General features: G+C 42.3%; 2 protein-coding genes across 4 annotated transcripts in view; both read left to right on the top strand.

Moving 5' to 3' along the window:
- Positions 1 to 21,782, top strand: part of pgghg (protein-glucosylgalactosylhydroxylysine glucosidase) — a 220,310-nt gene that overhangs the window by 189,378 nt on the left and 9,150 nt on the right. The window lies entirely within an intron of this gene.
- The window catches only part of LOC308091364 (tumor protein p53-inducible protein 11-like), a 186,300-nt gene that overhangs the window by 32,725 nt on the left and 131,793 nt on the right, over positions 1 to 21,782 (top strand). For both annotated transcript variants that reach the window (XR_013933707.1, XM_080436927.1), the window contains exon 2: positions 14,794 to 14,934. Coding sequence is in view for 1 of the 2 variants with exons in the window: in XM_080436927.1 (XP_080293053.1) it covers positions 14,809 to 14,934 (126 nt within the window). In the remaining variant the exon portion in view is untranslated. The remainder of the gene's footprint in view (positions 1 to 14,793; positions 14,935 to 21,782) is intronic.

Here is a 21,782-nt window from a genome sequence, read left to right on the forward strand (position 1 = left end):
CTCCACTGGTTCAGTGCCTTGCTCAAGGGCACTTCAGTGGTGTTGGGGGAGAGGTGAGTGGTGGTCATTCACTTCCCCCATGCACCAGTTTTGTCCTGCCACTCCGGGGGAATCGAACTGGGAAACTTCCGGCAAGTGCGCTCCTCTCACCTTTAGGCCACTGCTGCCCCGCTTCTTGCATTCTGTATTAACACTTTCACTGCCACTCAGTTAATTAATTAATTACCGTCCCCTTGCCAGCAATTTTAAAAAAAAACAGCGGTTTTACTGAACCTTTGATTTTACGGAACCTTTGAAAAATCATGGAATATTCTCTGTGACTGGGGTTGTCGTAGTAAAGGAAAACTAAAATAGTCCGGTCGCGATGCGATCCTCCATTCAAGAGCTATGGCCGTTTCAATGAGGCTTGTTTTGCCGTAAAGCGGGAGGAACGGAGATGTAGCAGAGATACGGCCATTTCACTGCAGGAAATAAACGGGGAGTAAACAAGCTTTTACTTTTTTTAAACGACATCAACGACATCCATAGGATAGGTAACAGCGCCATCTAGTGGAAAACCACTGAAAACAAAGTTCTGCCTCGTTGGCAAGGAAAGCCTTGGCAGAATCAGACGGGAATTCCCGTCTATGGAAATGAAAGAGTTAAAGATGTATATGTATTATTATTATGATACTAATGTCTGATCTGTGTCACTTTGAAGGAATATTATATTTTAATTAATCGGAGAGCTTTTAATATGTGACTTCATCAGACACTTTTTAATTTGGTGTTGAACCCTCAACCTCTGATGTCAAAGATCTGCTGTTTTCATTTGGCGTTAAAGCTCAGAGATGTGAGGTATTTTATTTTGGCGTTCAGAGGTGTTTTATTTTGGCATTAGATTTGATGTTTTATTTTGGCGTTCAGAGGGGTTTTATTTTGGCGTTAGATGTGGTATTTTATTTTGGCGGACGAGACGGTGCTAGAGGCAGTCGAGGACTTCAAATAGCTTGGGGCCTGGACTGCGACATGGGCTGAGACATGGACCCTCACAGTGGAGTCAGTGCTGCTGTATGGAGCTGAGACATGGACCCTCACAGTGGAGTCAGTGCTGCTGTATGGAGCTGAGACATGGACCCTCACAGTGGAGTCAGTACTGCTGTATGGGGCTGATACATGGACCCTCACAGTGGAGTCAGTACTGCTGTATGAGGCTGAGACATGGACCCTCACAGTGGAGTCAGTACTGCTGTATGGGGCTGAGACATGGACCCTCACAGTGGAGTCAGTACTGCTGTATGAGGCTGAGACATGGACCCTCACAGTGGAGTCAGTACTGCTGTATGGGGCTGAGACATGGACCCTCACAGTGGAGTCAGTACTGCTGTATGGGGCCGAGACATGGACCCTCACAGTGGAGTCAGTACTGCTGTATGGGGCTGATACGTGGACCCTCACAGTGGAGTCAGTACTGCTGTATGGGGCTGAGACATGGACCCTCACAGTGGAGTCAGTACTGCTGTATGAGGCTGAGACATGGACCCTCACAGTGGAGTCAGTACTGCTGTATGGGGCTGAGACATGGACCCTCACAGTGGAGTCAGTACTGCTGTATGGGGCTCAGGATGGAGTCTACACAAGAATGCTACGAATGGCACTAGGTGTCACATGGACGGACCACATCAGAAATGTGGTCCTCTACGGGGACCTACCACGGGTCACAGACAAAGTCAGAGAAAGAAGGCAGGGCACTGTGTCAGGCACCCAGAACTGGAGGGAAGCAAACTGACACTCTGGGAGCCAACCCAGGGCAAAGCCAAGGAAGGCAAGAAGCGCACCACCTACGTAGATGCACTGCGGCACGACAGCTTAGCTAACAACACTGTATAGAGCTCAAGACCCTGATGTTGGATATAGGAGTCTGTGTGGAGGGCAGCGATTCAGGGAGTCCCGAGTTGGCGTTGGCTAGACAGCACTCTCGCATCGCATCGCCTTATGGCGTTTGGACATGTCACAGTCTCCTCAGCCTCAGTACTGCTGCTTTCATCATCAACGGATAAGCCCACTGCTCCATTGTTGGTTGCTAGGCAACTGCATCTGCATCAGCTGTGGAATGTGGAAGATATTAGATTCACGTCTCCTCACTCACACACGCACACGCACACGCACACACACCTGCACACAGACGGCCTCGCTCTTGATTTAATTTAACTCTGAGACCAGGAGCAATTTTTTTGCTTTCAACATTCATTTGTTTTGCTACATCTTATTATGTGGTTTACTAAACGGCGCCGTTGTTCGGTTTGGTTTGCCGGACATTGTGGCAACATCAAAGGAGTAGTTCAACCCCCAAAGTGACTTGTTTTCTATCAATTACACACACACCCCGTGAAGCCTGGAATTCATGGAGATTTGTTTTGTTTTTGTCGCATTCCTGAGCCAATAATTTGATGACCGACGGAGTCTCCAGATTATTGTCTCAGGAATGTTTGACTAATACTAATACAGTATAACAGGGGTCTTCAGTGTTTTCAGGCCAAGGACCCCCTAGCTGAGAGAGAGATGAAGCAGGGACCCCCTACTCTATATCGTATAAAATTGTGTTCCAGATTAAAGTTTTTTTTTTTACTTAGTCTGCTCTTTTCTCCCTCTACACCTATAGCCTCTCTGCCAAAAATAGCCGATCTACAAGCTCTCAACGTTGTAGATCTGCTATTTTCGGCTAACGTTCCCCTGAGAAAAGGAATTATAGGATTCAAGTGGTTAATGTAAAAAAAAAAAAACGAAATCCTATCACACAAAGATTTGGCGGACCCCCTATAGTAGCTCTGAGGACCCCCAAGGGGTCCCGGACCCCCTGTTGAAGACCCCTGCAGTGTACAGTATTCAATCCACCAATCAATCTATTTTTTTTTTTTTTTTTTATGTTTTGCACCCCGTCACATAACGCTTTCATCAGTCCAGTTCAGTTCAGTTTTTTGCGTTGGTTGTTGGGTTTCTATGTTGGATCTTTATGTTTTATTGTTATATCTCCCCCCCCCCCCCCCCCCCCCATGCTGAAGCGATCGTTTTCTTTGGAAAATGATGATTTCATCTCTTGTGCGGTCGATACGATCATATAATTGTAGCAGTCTTTTAGGTCAACAGCTGGTGCGTGCTTAACACTTCAAGACCCGGAACGCATCAGTGTCATTGTAAGATTGCTTTGGCTATTCCAAAATAGCAGATATACAAGCTCATAGCGCGGCACCGAGTGCCGCGCTATGAACTTGTAGATCTGCTATTTTCGAAAACGCGTGAACATTTGTGCAAGACTTTGAATATATATATATATTTTTGTTTTTTAAGCGAACATTTTTTACTCGTATTACAACTTCTGGGGGGTCCCTGGAACAACATATTTTGGGATGGGGGTCCAAGGCCAAATGCATATCATTTTGGGGGTCCTTTACATGAAAGTTTGAGAACCACTGATAGTACACCAACATAAGTTTTTTAAAAAAAACGTTTTTTTTTGTAGAATCCCCAGAAGCAAAGATTTGAGTTACAAATGTTCGCTTAAAAATATATATATTGCACGATTTTTTAAAAAAAAAAGCTCATAGCTTGTATTTGCTATTTTAGCCAAAGAAATCTAAAACGACAGAAATGCGTTCCCGGCTTGAATGGGTTAAATCAATATTATGAGGTCTATTGTCAGACTGAAGTGCTGTTATCTGTGTGATCCCCCCCCCCCCCCCCCCCCCGTGGCTCTCGTCTGCATGTTGATGCTGCATGGATATTCACCACGATTGGCTTTTTTTTTATTATCGACAACATAATATAGAGAACGGACATCTTTTTTTTTGAGAGATAGGGAGAGAGAGACAGAGAGACAGAACGAGAGAGAGACAGAGAGACGCACACACATGCAGGGAGACAGAGGCAGACCCAATAAATACAGTGTTATGACAACTACATAACAATAATATCAGCTATAGAGCATAGAGCCACGTTGTGGTTCCACAGGTGGTAAGCCCATTCATTTGTCCCATAGAGATTTCCGGAAATATTTGCATTAATTATTTTAAACCTGGAACCAAGCCATCCAGGCTCCTGGTGATTCAAACATTTGATTCTGTGTAAAAACAATATTTGAATATCTAATTGTATTATATACTAGCCTATATTTAATAAATACCTTTTTTTTTTTTTTACCAGGTTGCCAAACCTGGTCTATATCTACACTCGCTAGTAGTCACACTTTCCTCATTGGCTGGTCCTTTTGCGTGACTTTTGCGAGACTTTTTCCTCATTGGCTGGTCATTTAGCCAATGAGGGCTCAATGTCCTCTCAGAATATGGGATCTAAAGACGACCCACAATACTGTATTTGGCCACTGTATGCATCTCTATGATAAATGGCGCTGTTACTGAAGTGTGGTCGTCGCCACCAAACAAACTATAAAAATTAAAATAAAGTGTGGTCGTCGCCACCAAACAAACTATTGACTTGACTCCTCATACACACACACACCCACAGCGCCACCTCCAACAGCGACCCAGAAAAAACAAGGCAACGCACACAAGCCCTTACTGTGTCCGCGAGCGAAAGTCCATTTGGTTCCGTGCGGGGACGCTGGAGAGAACAACCTGGTATAATATGACTGTATCATATCTTGTTTTTGTTTTTTTTGCGGTTTTCAAATATCTTTTGACACAGAATCAAAATGTTTTATATAGTCATGATTCACCAGGAGCCTGGATGGCTTGGTTCCAGGCTTAAAATAATTATATCATTTTGTAAATCTCTATGGGGTAAAATTAATGGGCTTTTCTATCTGTGGAACCACTAAATGGCCCCCACTTCTATGTTCTATGCTGTATAATAAAAGTGTACAGTGTTGTATTCCATGGAAACATTGATCCACAGCTATTGGTAGTTGACATGGTGTGTGTGTGTGTGTGTGTGTGTGTGGGGGGGGTGCTGTTTACAGTTTACACTGAATGGAAGCCATACTATACTAAAACCTCCTTTAATCCTCCCCAGTTGATGCTCTTGACTCTAGTATTAGTATCCCTCTTTTGTGTGCGTGTGCGTGTGCGTGTGCGTGCGTGCGTGCGTGCGTGCGTGCGTGCGTGCGTGCGTATGTGACACGTTGCTACCTGGAAGGCGTCCAATCACTGGCTGGTCGTTTGCAGTGGTGTAAAGTAACTAAGTACATGTACTTGATTAATTGTCATATACATCATTGTGATTAGTAATTTAATTGCGATTAACTCATATTAATAATTAATAACTCTGAGGATGACCTAGAGAGATGATGATAATAATGAGTAATGATGATTATAATTATTATTTGTATTATTGTGATTAGCTCATTTTATAATGATAATAACAATAATAATAATAATGATAATAATTGTGATTAGCTGAGTTCATGTATTAGCAGATTGGCTCTGTAATAACGGTGACGGCCCTAACTGCACGCACCAGAGTGTTGGATCCATGCAGATCTCTGGCCTCCAGGCATTATGGATCAACCCCCGATCAATGAGATTATGGATCAACCCCCGATCAATGAGCATGTGTCAATACTCCTCCCTGGCGGCAGACATCATTAATGGATGCAGTCCATCTTTCATTGATCGACTTGATTAGATGACCTAATGTGTCACCACATTAGAACACATTATATATTTGTATTTGTATTTACATTTTCTACTACTGTATAATTCTAACACTACATGTTGGAGGCAAATATTGTATTATTTTTTTACTAGTTACTTTGTACATTTTTAGATTATTTTATTTGTATATATGTATATATATGTGTATGTGTATATGTATATATATATATATATATATATATATATATATATATATATATATATATATATATATATATTATTATCATACATTCAGCCTTATATTGTATTTAGTCTATTCAAAAATAGCCAATCTCAGCTCAATCTGGGAACCCAGAACCAAATAAGAATGAAAAACAGCGCCCTCTGCTGTTTGTACTATCTTACATTGGCTCTGGGAGTATGGTGACGTAGCACACGTGCGCAAAGGAAACCGGGGTTTAGGTCTGCCTTCAGCTTTCACTTCCGGTGAGTGCCACTATGTTTTCAGTCCCACTAACAATATTTCTACACGGAACACTAACACCACTTCTCCCAGAGAACATGGATCGTTTTGGTTATGAGCCCACTTGTTTCTATGATGAAAGAGCAAGTTAAAATGTGAATATCTTTCCGTGGTTTTGTCTGCTCCGCGGACGCTATTGTTAAATTAGATTGGGTTTGTTTCGAGGGGGAAAGATCGACGGACATGTGAATCCCGCCCACTACATTTGATTGGGTAAAGCGCGGCCTGCTTCCTGATCTGAAGGCACGCCCACTTGTAGCCCAGTGTGTACATGTTATGACGAGCCTTCACGACAGATTCCAACGCAGAGCAGAATCTGTTCTTGAGAGATTCATCTCAGTTTACAACACGTCGCTATGCGACGTAGATCGGCTGTAGATCGGCTTTTTTAAGATTATGAAGAATATTTGAAAACGCTTTAGTATGTGTAGGACCTATTTATTTATTAATGTATTCATTCATCAATGTTTATTCATATATGCGTGGAAGCTATTCATCTATAGGGACAATAACCGCATCACCGCTGTACTGCGTTTATGTGGAGCTTATTACTGCAATTTTTATTTGAACAAAATGTAATCTTTTAAACTGTTTCTTTCTTTTTTGCTGTAAAAGAATTATGTGTGCATATCGTGTGTTATGAAATCTAAAGTTACCATAAACACAGTAATCATAATCAATTATTAGTTTATATTATAATCACTCATTGTCATGTCATTCAAGTACAGGTTATATTTCAAAGTAGCAGCTTAGCACTGTATTATATAATAATAATAATAATAATAATAATATGTTTTAATTGTAACGCACTCACTAATCTCAAAGTGCTACAAGGTTTAAAAACATTGGCATAAAATCATCAAAGCCAACAGACAACAACATAAGACCTAACTATGGATACAAAAAGTCGATAAACTAGGGAAAAGTAGGGAATAGAAAAAAAAAGCCAAAGAATAACTAAGAAAACGCTTTGTTAAAAAGGTAAGTTTTTAAAGATTTTTTTGTCTTTTTTCTGCCTTTCTTGATAGTATACAGAGTAGATCATACATGGGCAACTGGCGGCCCGAGGCCCACATGCGGCCCCCACCTTCACTTAAAGGAGAATTTTGGACTAAAGTTTTCTTACCTTTTCTATGACGTTATGATATCTTAGGATGAATGGTACAGTAGAAAATTTTCATAACTCCACCCCTGAGCCGCCACAGCTTAAAAGGTGCGCGGATAGGCCTTAGGTTAGATCACATATTTTAATAGCTTTTTCTTTAATTTTGTTTGGTGAGATCTGACGTTCATAGTGACAGAACACTGTCCCCAAAAAAAAAAAACAGAATTCTCGCTAGACGAGATTGAAATCTCGAGATTTCAATCTCGTCTAGCACTATTGGTTGCATAGTGTTCTGTCACTATGAACGTCAGATCTCACCATTTTTTTTTTTTAAAAGCTATTAAAATATGTGATCTAACCTAAGGCCACGTCATAGAAAAGGTAAGAAAACTTTAGTCCAAAATTCTCCTTTAATGCGGCCCGCAGCTTAATATTCAGAATACTGATATATTATTGATTTCAGCTGTTACAATTCCAAACATGCAAACATGACCCTCTTTAATTACTTCAGTCTATATTAGTAGCTTCACAATCTGGGAACCCATCGCCAAATAAAAAGGAAAAACAGCGCCCTCTGCTGTTTTTTACTCTTTCACTTGGCTTTGGGACAAACTGAACGGAGCACCCGTGCGCAAGGAAACCGGGGTTTTGGTCTGCCCTCAGCGCTCCACTTCCGGTGGTGCGCTTATGTTTTCATTCCCACTAACAATATTTCTACACGGAACACTAACACCACTTCTCCCAGAGAACATGGATCGTTTTGGTCTTAAGCCCACTTGTTTCTATGATGAAAGAGCAAGTTCAAATGTGAATATCTTTCTGTGGTTTTGTCTGCTCCGAGGACGCTATTGTTAAATGAGTTTCGGTTTGTTTTCAGTGGGAAGCGAGACCACAGACAGTAAATCCAGCCCACTACATTTGATTGGGTAAAGCGCGGCCTGCTTCCTGATCTGAAGGCACGCCCACTTGTAGGCCAGTGCGTACACGTTATGACGAACCCCTCCGACAGATTCAAGTGGAGAGCAGAATCTGTTCTTGAGAGATTAGTAGCTTCATGACTAGTATTAAAATGATATTGTCTTTTTATGTCCAATGTATTTGTATTAATTTTATTTAACTAAATACTTTTCAGGATTACAAGCTCAAAACCACTGCGACGCGTTTTCAGCTTGTAGATCGGCTATTTTTGCTACTTTTGTGTGACATAGAATGGCCCGACAGTAGATGCAATGTGGCCCTCTGGAGTGAGCGTGGAATTATCAAAGTTGCATCACCCCTGCAGTAGACAGAGAGAGAGAGAGAGATGTCGTGGATGCACTGATGTGTCAGAAGGGAGATGTAAGTCCTGAAGGACATGAGGAGGCAGTGAAGTGAAGTGAAGCGAGGATAGGTGTGATATGGTCCTATTTTCACACTCTCATGAGGATTCCACCTAGCACTGGTGTTTTGAATGTACTGATGGCTTTGGTCATCAGGGGACTTAAGTGGTGGAAAAAGTACTCAAATATTGTACTTAAGTAAAAGTATCAAAACTGCAATGTAGAAATACTCCTTAAACAAGTAAAAGTCCGGAATTCAAAATGTACTTACTCGAGTACAAAAGTATTGGCATCGAAATGTACTTAAAGCACCAAAAGTAGAAGTACTCATTGTGCAGAATGTCCCATTTCAAGTTTTCGAATGTATAAAAATCTTTTGAAAATAGCAGATCTACAAGCTCGTAGATCGGCTATTTTCAAACGGCCGAAATATAGATTGGGCTGAAGTGGTTACTCTGTTTTGTAATAATAATCAAAATCTACAAAGCAACTAGTAACTAAAGTGTTCAAATAATTGTAGTGGAGTAAAAGTACAATATTTGCCTCTGAGATGTATTGGAAATTGGAAATACTCAAGTAAAGTACAAATACCTCAAAATTGTACTTAAGTACAGTACTTGAGTACATGCACTTAGTTGCTTTACACCACTGCTTATGGCACAGCTATTTAGTTTGATTAGGGCTGGTAGAAAAGGGTCCCGGGCGGCGTTCAGGCACAGGGGGAGGGTTTCATCTTTTTTGATGATGTCCTCAACCTCTCGCTGTGTGATGGCGAGACTGAGAAATCCCAGGCGGGGGGGGGGGGGGGGGGGCTGGTGATGTGGAGAGGCTGGAGAGCTGGGAGCAGAATCAGTGTTGATTTCGTCGACTAAAACTATGACGAAAAATGTTGGTCGACTGCCTTCTTTCACTGACGAAAACGAAATAAAAACTAAGCTATGACGACTAAAACTAAGACTATAAATATATTGACCTTTTCGTCAACAAATACAAACTAGACTAAAATGTTAGTGAGTGACTAGTGGAGAAGAGATCCAGTAGAACTATAAGACAAGTCATTTTATGTTTGGTTGCGCTCGGGTGTTGCGCTTTGAAAATAGCTGATCTACAAGCTCACAAGCTTCAGCATGCAACTAAGTGTAAAATCAGCCATTACGACGCCATCAAGGCACCGCCAACATACATTTTAGTCGACTAAAACCTTATGATATTTAGTCGACTAAAAACAGCAAAACATTTCATGTGACCAAAACTAAATGGAATTTCATTCAAAAGACTATGACTAAAACTAAATCAAAATGTTGCTGTCAAATCAACCCTAGAGCGGATGGTGTCTATACTTTTTGTTCTGAAGAAGGTGATGAGGTTATTGCACTGTTCCTCTGTGAGTTCTGTGTGAGTGGAAGGTCGTTGGTCTGATGGAAAATAGCTGCTTGGCGCTGCCTGGACTAAGGTTAACACACTCACCGCCAAAGGGGAGAATTCTCCCCTTTTCAGTCAATGGTCTGTACCGCCAAAGGGGAGAATTCTCCCCTTTTAATTATTTTTTTTTATTCTGTTTTTGAATTCCTAAAAAGTTTCTCTAATTTTTGAGTATAAATTTATAACACTAACCCTAACGAATTAAAAAAAAAAAAAAAAAAAAAAAACTGACAAATAATTCACATTGTTTATATAAAAAAATTATTAAAACCCTGGCAGTGGGTGATTTTATTATGAAAAAACTTTGGCGGTGAGTGTGACGTTTGAGTAATACTGAGATCGTGCGTCGGTTTGTGCACGGCACGGAGATCCCAGAGAGCGGTCAGAGAGTTACTGCAGTGATCCACTGCTTCAGTCGTGAACTCTGCAGAGGAGAGAGTCTGTCTGTCTGTCTGTCTGTCTGTCTGTCTGTCTGTCTGTCTGTCTGCCCTCTCACTCTGTTGAGTTTTTGAGCTAGAGAAAACCTTTACTGAATATTAACATATTCACGTAGCGCAATATGACATGTTTCCAGTGAGCCAACATGCAACAACATCAGCACCCTGACTCTGTTTGACTAGCCTCGATCTCCAGGCTTTTATTGTTTAGTTTTTCTAAAAAAAAAAAAGCCTGGACCAGCGCGTCGGTGTACCCAGTATAGGAAGTGTTTCATTTCCCCAACCAACCAGAGTGCAGTGGGCGTCGCTCGTAATGTTGTGTTGACGGGGCGGGGGCTGACGGGACAGATCGGTGAACCAATGGGATCAGGCGCATTCTCTCCGCGCTGATTTTAAACCCGCCCCTCTATACACGAAAGCAGGAAGGCTAGTGCAGCCTACTGTTTGACCAGAATGGAACAGAGCCTTCATTAGTATCATTGGCAACACCTGTGGATTTCTTCACAATATGGCTGCTGTGCGCAGAGCCTATATTCAGGGGATGCTGTGGATGAGAACGTTATTTACGGGGTTGAACCTGAGCCCCAAAAAAGGTTTGAGAACCATCTAACCATCCTCTGAACAGACCGTTGAGTGTGATTGACCGAGAGCCAATTTTATGTGTTGTCCCTTTTTCCAGGGGTGGGGGTCTTTCTCTCTCTCGTTAGGAAAAGGTTTAGAAAAGGTCAAATGGCCCAGCGCCCCCTGCTGGGCCGCTAATGAGAACGTCAGTGTTTGCATTACTTCCGCTTTGGCTTCGTGCTTCATTCACTTAGAACCTCGGTACCTGTTGTGTGTACCAGTGGTGTAAAGTAACCAAGTACATTTACTTAAGTACTGTACTTACGTACTATTTTGAGTTTTTTTTACTTTAGTGAAGTGTTTCCAATTTTCAATGCTTTTTTTTTTACTCCACTACAATTATTTGAAAACTTTAGGTACTAGTTACTTTTTAGAGATAGATTTTTATCACTAAACAGCCATTAACCACTTAAGTTATATATATATATATATAGCCGATCTACGCTCACAACGCGTCACGATGCAGACGCGTTGTGAGCTTGTAGATCTGCTATTCTCAAAAGATTTGTATACATTTTGAAAACTTGAAATGGGACATTCTGCATAGTGAGTACTTTTACTTTTGGTACTTTAAGTACATTTTGATGCCAATACTTTTGTACTTTTAGTCGAGTAAATTTGGAATTCTGGACTTTTACTTGTAACATGAGTATTTCTACATTGCACTATTGATACTTTTACTTAAGGAAAACATTTGAGTACTTTTTCCACCACTGGTGCGTACAGGGAGCAGGTGCACAGGTGTATTAATTAGTGTGGGAACAGACAAACACACACCAGAGCATGTGAGCGTTGTGAGCCCCAGTGTCAGTGAACGTTGTTTGTACAGTATGTGCAGATAGCTGCTCGTACTATCATTATTATTGGCAGTGGTGGAAAAAGTACTCTAATTTTAGTATTTCTAATGCAATGTAGAAATACTCTGTTACAGGTAAAAGTCTGGAATTCAAAATTTACTTGAGTACAAGTACAAAAGTATTGTATCAAAATGTACTTAAAGTACCAAAAGTAAAAGTACTCATTATGCAGTAATCTACAAGCTCACAATTGTAGTGGAGTAAAAGTGCAATATTTGACTCTGAGATGTAATGGAGTAGAAGTAAAAGTATTGAAAATTGGAAATACTCCAGTAAATAAAAATACCTTGATTGATTGATTGACATTTTTATTAGGCAAAAATAATGTAAAACATCACAGTTACATTTATACTTTTGTCTAAAAGGTCCGTCTAAAAAAAGTCCTTGTGGACTTGTTTCCGTTGGGGTCCTTAACTCTTAAATTGTACTTAAGTACAGCACTTGAGTAAATGTACTTAGTTACTTTACACCACTGATTATTGGTGGTGGTGGCAATACTAAGCATTTGAGCCTTGATGATCAAATCCCGTGTCGAGGGTCACACAAGAATAGCATGCTCTGTTTTAAACAGAATAACCAGAACCAGACGATGAATTAACAGTCTGCTTGAGGTGTAATGCAGCTTTAAACATATAGCAGCCAGTGGTACATGTACTGAAACTCATCTTCTCCTCCTACAGTAGACCTTTTCCTAAGTTCCTTATCACTGCTTTTTACAGTTACAAACACTCACACACACGCACGCACACGCGCGTGCGCACGCACAGCCTGCAGCCTCTCCCCCTCTCTCCCTCTCTCCCTCCCTCTCTCTCTCTGTCTCTCACTCACACACACACACACACACACACACACACACACACACACACACACACACACACACACACACACACACACACACACACACACACACACACATACACAAGCACACATGCTCATGCACGGACACAAATCAAACACACGCAAGTAAGCAGCACCGACACGAATGAAATAAACACGCACAAGCCATGACGCAAGCAGCGACACAGATTAAATCAAAACACACACGCACGCACGCACGCACGCTGGGACTGCTTACATACCGTCTATCTCTCTCTACGTTCCATAAACTTCAACTGGCGGCTGTCAAACGTAAAGTTATATACCTCGCTGTCATTATCCATACTTTTCCCGTTTAAAGCACTGCCGTCTTAAATACGCGGAAAGAAAGACAGGACTGTAGTTAAGTTATTCTCCTATTTGACAAAACCTTTCCAGCGTAACAAAGTTCCTCACTTCCTGGTCTACTTGCCAAACACAGCGGGTCTCGCCGTGAATGGCTAGTTGACCAGGACGTTGGAGCTAATGTCGGAAGAGAGCCAATCGGATGCAATTACATCACCGGTCAGGTAGAGATGTATGGAGGGGTTGCATATGTGGTCCTAGAAGCGCAGTGCAGGCTTATTTTGGCTTGTTTTTAAAGATTTTGCGCAATGTATAAGTTAGGGGTGTGTGGGCCACACAATTGTCTCTCGCGGATCGCAATTGCCCCGTTGGCCGCCTATTGGGGAACCATGGCCTAGAGGGGTGATGCAACTTTGATGATGCAGAGGGCCACTATATTTTCACTCTCACTCCATCGGGCAGAAAACCTCTTATCTTCGTATTTTAACTTTTTTCCGTAATTAATGCCCTACTTTGTCATTCTGTCGCACAACATTTGCAAAAATAGCCGATCTACAAGCTCAAAACGTGTCGCAGTGCGACGCGTTTTGAGCTTGTAGATCTGCTTTTTTTGCGTACAATTTTTTTTTTAAATCCTGAATTATATTTTGCGATGTTTTTAATTGGAATCCTGACAAGTAACATTTTTATTTACTTTCAAATGCATTTAGTTATACTTAACTTAGGTTAACTTTATGAAGTTAAATACAAATACATTGGACATAAAAAAGACAATACAAGTTACTACTAATACTAGTCATTAAGCTACTAATATAGACTGAAGTCATTAAAGCGGGTCATGTTTGCATGTTTGGAATTGTAACAGCCTAAATCAATAATATATCAGTAGTCCGATATTAACCTGCGGGCCGCATTAAGTGAAGGTGGGGGCCGCATGTGGCCCCTGGGCCGCCAGTTGCCCATGTATGGCCTAGATGAACAGCAGCTACGATGCAAAAACACGCCGTTTCCTTTTTACGTAGGTCTTTTTTTAATAAGACGGATAACATTAAACCCCGTGGGTTAATGATTAATCACCAGGTTGGAGAGAGCGAGGGGGGACTTGCGTAGCGAGTGTGTGGTTCAGCCAAAAACCTTCACTTAGCGTCTCAAATCGTGTCCTTTGATTGGCCGGCAATATTAACATAACTGACACGAGGAATGTATAAACATACTGTGTGGATTATGGAGAAATTTGAATGAAATGTTGAAGCGCCGTGCACTTCTGTTGGATTTATCTGTGTCTGTCTGTCCGTGCGAACGGGCATGCTCAAACATGTGGTGCGCGGCCCCCCGACCGGAGCGGCTTGGAGCGGCGGGGGGATCCTAGTGCAGTTAGTGGTTAATGTGTGTTTCATAATATCATAATTTATATCTGAAAAGTAACTAGTTACTAAAGTTTTCAAATAATTGTAGTGGAGTAAAAGTACAATATTTGCCCCTGAGATGTAGTGGAGTAGAGGTAAAAGCATTGGAAATTGGAAATACTCAAGTAAAGTACAAATACCTCAAAATTGTACTTGACTACAGTATGTAAGTAAATGTACTTAGTTACTTTCCACCACTGTGAAACACACACGCACACACACACACGCACACACACTGTAATACTGTATTATTATACTGTCGTTGTACCAAAAAACAACACAGGTTATTCATTAGTCTCTCTCTCTCTCTCTCTCTCTCTCTCTCTCTCTCTCTCTCTCTCTCTCTCTCTACAGGTGTGTACTATCGTCATGGCGACCAAGCCTCCTCCCCTGATGAAGAAGCACAGTCAGACAGACCTGATCAGTCGATTGAAGACCAGGAAGATCCTGGGCGTAGGGGGAGAGGACGATGACGGAGAGGTTCACCGCTCAAAGGTCAGAGGTCAACTCACAGCCGCAGATCATCAGTTTAACCTTTTTTCTTTTTCTTTTTTTCGTAAATTAACGCCAAATATTTTAGCAAAAATTGCAGATCTAGAAGTGATTTTATAGTAATTTTGACTCTACTGGAGTTTACATACAAACATACAAATATACAGTAATATATTACTATTCTATATACAGTAAGGGGAGTGGCGTCCCCAGAGTAGGGAAGCCTCCCTATTCTGGCCTCCCCAGAATAAAGAGGCCTCCCCAGAATACCCTAGTCTGGCCTCGCCAGAATAAAGAGGCCTCCCCATTATAAAGAGGCCTCCCCAGAATAAAGAGGCCTCCCCAGAATACCCTAGTCTGGCCTCCCCAGAATAAAGAGGCCTCCCCAGAATACCCTAGTCTGGCCTCCCCAGAATAAAGAGGCCTCCCCAGAATAGAGAGGCCTCCCCAGAATAAAGAATGTTTTATTTTTATTTAACCTTTATTTAACCAGTAAAAAAACCACATTGAGACCATAGTCTCTTTTACGAGTGTGCACTGGCCAAGAGAAGAGGCAAATATATGTTACACAGCTCTGCCAGTAACAACAAATACATGACATGACAAAGACAAACAAATAACATCCGTAATACCAAGAAAGACCTACCACCAGGGAGGCTCAGAGAGAATCTAAATAGCTAACCATTAACAGACTAATAAAAAACGAATAAGAACAATATATCATGAAACTACTAAGCTAATATAAACTAAGATCACAGCGTTTGCTACTCGTCAAAGCAGGAGCAATGGGTGGAGAGTGTGCCCATGGCAATCCTCTTAAAAGTCACTAGGGGGATCAAAGAAGCCAATTTTAATCTGGTCTGTAGGTCGTTCCACGACCAGGGCCCAAAACATGCAAGGCTTTTTTTTCCCTGCCTCAGATTTGGTATTGGGTACGACGTAGCGCATCCAAGCATTTGATCTGAGGTTAAGCGAATTTTGGACTAGTTCAAATTTTGAACAAGTATAAGTAGGGAGATTACCAAGAATGGCTTTGTAAATAAAAGTGTACCAATGTAGCAACCTGCGAGATGCTAAGGAGGACCACCCTACTAAGGAGTACAGCATACAATGGTGTGTCCTGTAGGTAGAGCTGGTAATAAACCTCAATGCAGCATGAAAAAGGGGATCAAGTCTACCCAATGTTGAGGAACAGGCAAATCGGTACACAACATCGCCATAATCAAGTTGCGACATAAAAAGGCTAGTGACCAGCCTTTTCCGTGAGGCAGAAGAAAAACAGGACTTCATTCGATAGAAGAAGCTCAGTGTGAACTTTAACTTCTTAGCCAAGGCATCAATGTGGTGATTGAAGTTTAGCTTGTTATCCAACCAAATCCCAAGGTACTTGTAAAGCGCCACCCATTCGATGGTTACTCCATCCAAGGTGGTTATGTTTGGGGGGCTAATGACAATACTATTTGGAGCAAATAGCATGGCCTTGTTTTTTTGGCCGTTTAGTAGTAATTTGCTGTTTACCAATTCATGCTGCAGAGAGACAAAATCTGAGGCCAAGTTTGACACTGCCACGTCAAGTGAAGGGGCACAAGAATACAGAACTGTGTCATCAGCAATGCATACATGTGATACTTACAATGCTTAGATTGACTGCAAATATGATTGACATACAACAGAAAAAGCAATGGACCAACAATGGAACCTTGAGGGACTCCCTTCTCAAGGGTGATGGAATCGGAAACAGTATCGCCAAATTTAACACACTGTGTGCGGCCAACTAAATAGTTTTTGAACCAGCCTAGCACATTGTGACAGAAACCAGCATTAGAAAGGACCTTGAGCAATACATGAGGATCTACGGTGTCAAAGGACTTGCTCAAATCAATGAATAAGGCAGCACAAAAATCTTTTTTACCCAAGGCTGCCCTGATTTAATCAATAACATTAAAGCACGCCGTTACAGTACTATGTTTTGCTCTAAAACCTGACTGCATGGGATTTAGGATCGAATGCGAATCAAGAAAAACTTTTACCTGATTTGATACTTGACCTTCTAGGATCTTTGCCAAGGCAGAGAGGTTAGAGATAGGTCTATAATTGTTTACGTCACAAGGGTCACCAGCCTTGAGAAGAGGGGAAACATTTGCTTGTTTCCACGCTTCAGGTAAACTTTGAGTGGAAAGAGAGATGTTGAACAAATAAGTAACAGGTTGAGCAATGACAGCCGATGATAATTTTAAGAAGAAAGGGTCAAGGCCATCTGGGCCAGCAGATTTTTTGGGGTATAGGGTGGACAGGGCATGCACAACATCCGAAACCAGGATGGGAGAGAAGTCAAAATTAAAATCCGAAACAACAGATGAACCAGCGTTTTCCTGGGCGTCTTTCTGAGGAGCTTTGGCGTTTTTCTCATCAAAAATGTGTCCCGCCCTTTTAAAATGCGAATTAAAAGCATTAGACATACATTTTTTGTCGGAAATGAAGGAATCACCAACCCGAATCTTAGGCGGTGGGCCTGCTGCTCCTTTCTGTTGAAGGGTTTTAACTACTCTCCAGAATTTACAATGATTACTGGAGGTGTCAGTAGTGAGAGACAAATAATGTTCCGATCTCAACTTCCTGGTGAGGACCGTACATTTATTTCTCAAGACACGAAATAGAACCCAATCGTGAGCCGATTTTGACTTTCTTGCAAGTGACCATTGCCTATTTCTTTCATGTAGAAGCCTCCCAGAATTCCCTAGTCTGGCCTCCCTAGAATAAAGAGGCCTCCCCAGAATAGAGAGGCCTCCCCAGAATAAAGAGGCCTCCCCAGAATAGAGAGGCCTCCGCAGAATAAAGAGGCCTCCCCAGAATAGAGAGGCCTCCCCAGAATAAAGAGGCCTCCGCAGAATAGAGAGGCCTCCGCAGAATAAAGAGGCCTCCCCAGAATAGAGAGGCCTCCCCAGAATAAAGAGGCCTCCCCAGAATACCCTAGTCTGGCCTCCCCAGAATAAAGAGGCCTCCCCAGAATAGAGAGGCCTCCCCAGAATAAAGAGGCCTCCCCAGAATAAAGAAGCCTCCCAGAATTCCCTTGTCTGGCCTCCCCAGAATAAAGAGGCCTCCCCAGAATAAAGAAGCCTCCCAGAATTCCCTAGTCTGGCCTCCCCAGAATAAAGAGGCCTCCCCAGAATAAAGAGGCCTCCCCAGAATAAAGAAGCCTCCCAGAATTCCCTAGTCTGGCCTCCCCAGAATAGAGGCCTCCCCAGAATACCCTAGTCTGGCCTCCCCAGAATAGAGGCCTCCCCAGAATTCCCTAGTCTGGCCTCCCCAGAATAGAGGCCTCCCCAGAATACCCTAGTCTGGCCTCCCCAGAATAGAGGCACCTATCCTGTCTGTCTGTCTGTCTGTCTGTCTGTCTGTCTGTCTGTTTGCTGGTAGGAAGCTGGGTGGGGCCTCCCCAGAATAGAGAGGGCCTCCCCAGAATAGAGGCCTCCCCAGAATAGAGGCCTCCCCAGAATAGAGAGGCCTCCCCAGAACAGAGAGGCCTCCCCAGAACAGAGAGGCCTCCCCAGAACAGAGAGGCCTCCCCAGAATAGAGAGGCCTCCCCAGAATAGAGAGGCCTCCCCAGAACAGAGAGGCCTCCCCAGAACAGAGAGGCCTCCCCAGAACAGAGAGGCCTCCCCAGAACAGAGAGGCCTCCCCAGAATAGAGAGCCCAGCTGGTTGAATGTGATTAAACTTGTGCGCTGAAAACGGAGAAGGTCAAGCTCACAATTAAGGGCAAAGGTCATGCATAATGAATCGGTGACATCATCAAAGGTCATGAATAATGAATGGGCGATCTCTCAGGTGGAAGTGTGGTTTGGTGACAGTGACCAGTGGTGTAAAGTAACTTAAGTACATTTACTCAAGTACTGTACTTAAGTACAATTTTGGGGTAGTGTTACTTTACTGAGCTTGTAGATCTGCTATTTTCAAACATTTTAGTACTTTTACTTTTGGTACTTTAAGTACATTTGGATACCAATACTTTTGTACTTTTAGTCAAGTAAATGTTGAATTCCGGACATTTACCTGTAACAGCGTACTTTTACATTGCAGTATTGATACTTTTACTTAAAGTAAAACATTTGAGTACTTTTTCCACCACTGACAGTGACATGTTGGCAGAGACGTGCATATGGTCACGGTCAGGTGGAAACTATGTCACTTTTCAGGAAATGTAAAAAAAAAAAAAAAAGAACCTGTTCCAATGGATCCAGTGTCGTTATGATTTAGTCACAAGATATTGTTAATACTCTATTATACTGTTTCATTATTCATAAAACCCACACACAGAATTCACCATTTTCACTTTCACTTAAAAAAGAAGAAGTCATAAATGGCAAGAGATTGCAGATATACAAGCTCACAACGTGTTTGCGAAGGGTTAACGGAAAACGGTGTGTAAACAATAGCAGGAAGTGCCTCTGTGTGGCTTCCTGCCTCTCGCTCTCTGTTTACGACTCAGGACGTTATTAGTGGGCGAGCTAGGAGGAGAATACATGTTTTTGCCTCTCTCTCTCTCTCTCTCTCTCTCTCTCTCTCTGTGTGTATGTTTCAGAAATCTTTTTTTAGAAGCGTTGCCAAGAAACGATGAAACCTTCGTCTGTGGGCCCAACATCACCTGTCTGTCTGTCTGTCTGTCTGTCTGTCTGTCTGTCTGCTGGTAGGAAGCCGGGCAGGGAGTGTGAAATCTGTGGCTGCGCTAGCTCCTCCTACAAGGTGGGAGGAGCTCCCTCTAGTGTTATGCCCGTGAGCGTCTCTCACTCTAGAGAAGTAGCTAGAGTAATATACAGATACATACAGACATGGTCACTGTTCCTCTGAAGCTGCCTACATGCTGAAAATGAATCCATCCCAAGTCAGACCTTTCTTCCTATCACTGATCCACCAAAAGTTCAACACCATGTAGTACAGGGGTGATGCAACTTTGATGATGCAGAGGGCCACTATATTTCCACACTCACTCCAGAGGGCCACGTTGCATACTGTCGGGCAGACAACTCTTATCTCCGTATTTTTTTTCTTTCATAAATGAATGCCATACTTCGCCATTCTGTGTCACACAAAAGTAGCAAAAATAGCCGATCTAGAAGCTCAAAACGTGTCGCAGTGCGACGCGTTTTGAGCTTGTAGATCTGCTATTTTTTTCTATTTTTGAATTGGAATCCTGAAAAGTAAAAAAAAAATCATTTCAAATGCATTTAGTTATACTTATGTTAACTTTTTGAACATAAATACAAATACATTGGACATAAAAAAAAGACAATATAATGTTAATACTAGTCATTAAGCTACTAATATAGACTGAAGTAATTAAAGCGGGTCATGTTTGCATGTTTGGAATTGTAACAGCTGAAATCAATAATATATCAGTATTCTGATATTAACCTGCGGGCCACATTAAGTGAAGGTGGGGGCCGCCTGTAGCCCCCGGGCCGCCAGTTGCCCATGTATGATATAGTACCATCCAGGCTCGTCAGCAAGCTGCAGGCTCTGGGTCTGCACGCAGCTCTGTGTGACTGGATCCTGGACTTTCTGACCGGCCGCCCCCAGGTGGTGAGAGTGGGCGACTGCACCTCTTCCCCATTGACTCTCAGCACAGGAGTAGAGCTTAAGATTTAAAGGGACATTTCGCTGATTTTGCATCAAACCCCTATTTTTATGAAGTCTAGGACCCATAAACATGATCCTGGTGTGTATTTTGTGTTTTATCTATATTTTTAGATTTGTATCCATATCCTCAGATACTATGAGTCATTTGACTCATAGTCTCTTTATCTCACCTTATTTCCTGACTACATGACTGCAGGTGACTACAGGTGTAGTTCAATCAGCAGCAGCAGCAGTCAGTCAGTCAGCGGCAGTGCCCCAAAGCATTATGGTCATTGTAGTAATGCAGCAGTCCAGTCAAACCCCAGTCAAACACACAGACTTCTATATTTTTCTGGCCATAGGGTGCAAATTTCAAATTTTGCTGCTAATATTATTAACATTGAGCGACAGTAAGTTCTTCCAGGGGTGAGATTCTCCTTTAAGCCCGAGCCCGACGGGACCCAACGGGTCGGCACGGGCCGGGCCGGGTCCAATTGGTCACGTTGTTGTCGGCCTTTGGGTCGGGCTGGGCTAAGCAACAAAATAACACTTTTTCTTTTTTCTTTTTTTTTATCCAAATACGTTTAAATATTAATTAATTTGTAGCGTATTGTGTTCACAATAAGCAACTTGTCGTATTAGTCAGATCCGGAAGAGCGTATGAAAGCCATTTAAAATGTTTATACCTTTGGAAGTACAATATTTGCCTCTGATATGTAGTGGAGTAGAAGTAAAAGCATTGGAAATTGAAAATACTAAATACTAAGTAAAGTAAAAAAAAAATACCTCAAATTTGTACTAAGTACTGTACTTGAGTACATGTACTTAGTTACTTTACACCACTATTATCCACCCACTCAGTTTGGTCGGTGGATCACTGTGGATGGTAGCATGTAGGGGGCTTGAGTATCTTAACACATCGGGTGCCAAACACGGTCTGAACCGTGTTTGCGCAGAGTAGCGGTCCGGTGCCGAACACGGTCCAGACCGTGAAATATGTCTTTTTGTTTTTTTCGTTTTTCTCCACACGGGCGGGGCTAGAGCAGCTCTGGGAGTACCCATTGTGATCTTGAGAAGGATAGGCCAGATAGATCACCGGAAAAAAAAACATGGCTGCCATCCACTTCCTGTCTATTTCCTTCTTTAAAACACCTATATCTCCGAATCTGTTTCCGGTGGGGAAAACCGGTCATGCGCGATGCGCGATCCCCCCCCATTGTAACTCGCGAGTGAAA

Source organism: Gymnoscopelus braueri, assembly GCF_963280865.1.
Source record: "Gymnoscopelus braueri genome assembly, chromosome: 9".
NCBI classification, from domain to species: Eukaryota; Metazoa; Chordata; class Actinopteri; order Myctophiformes; family Myctophidae; genus Gymnoscopelus; species Gymnoscopelus braueri.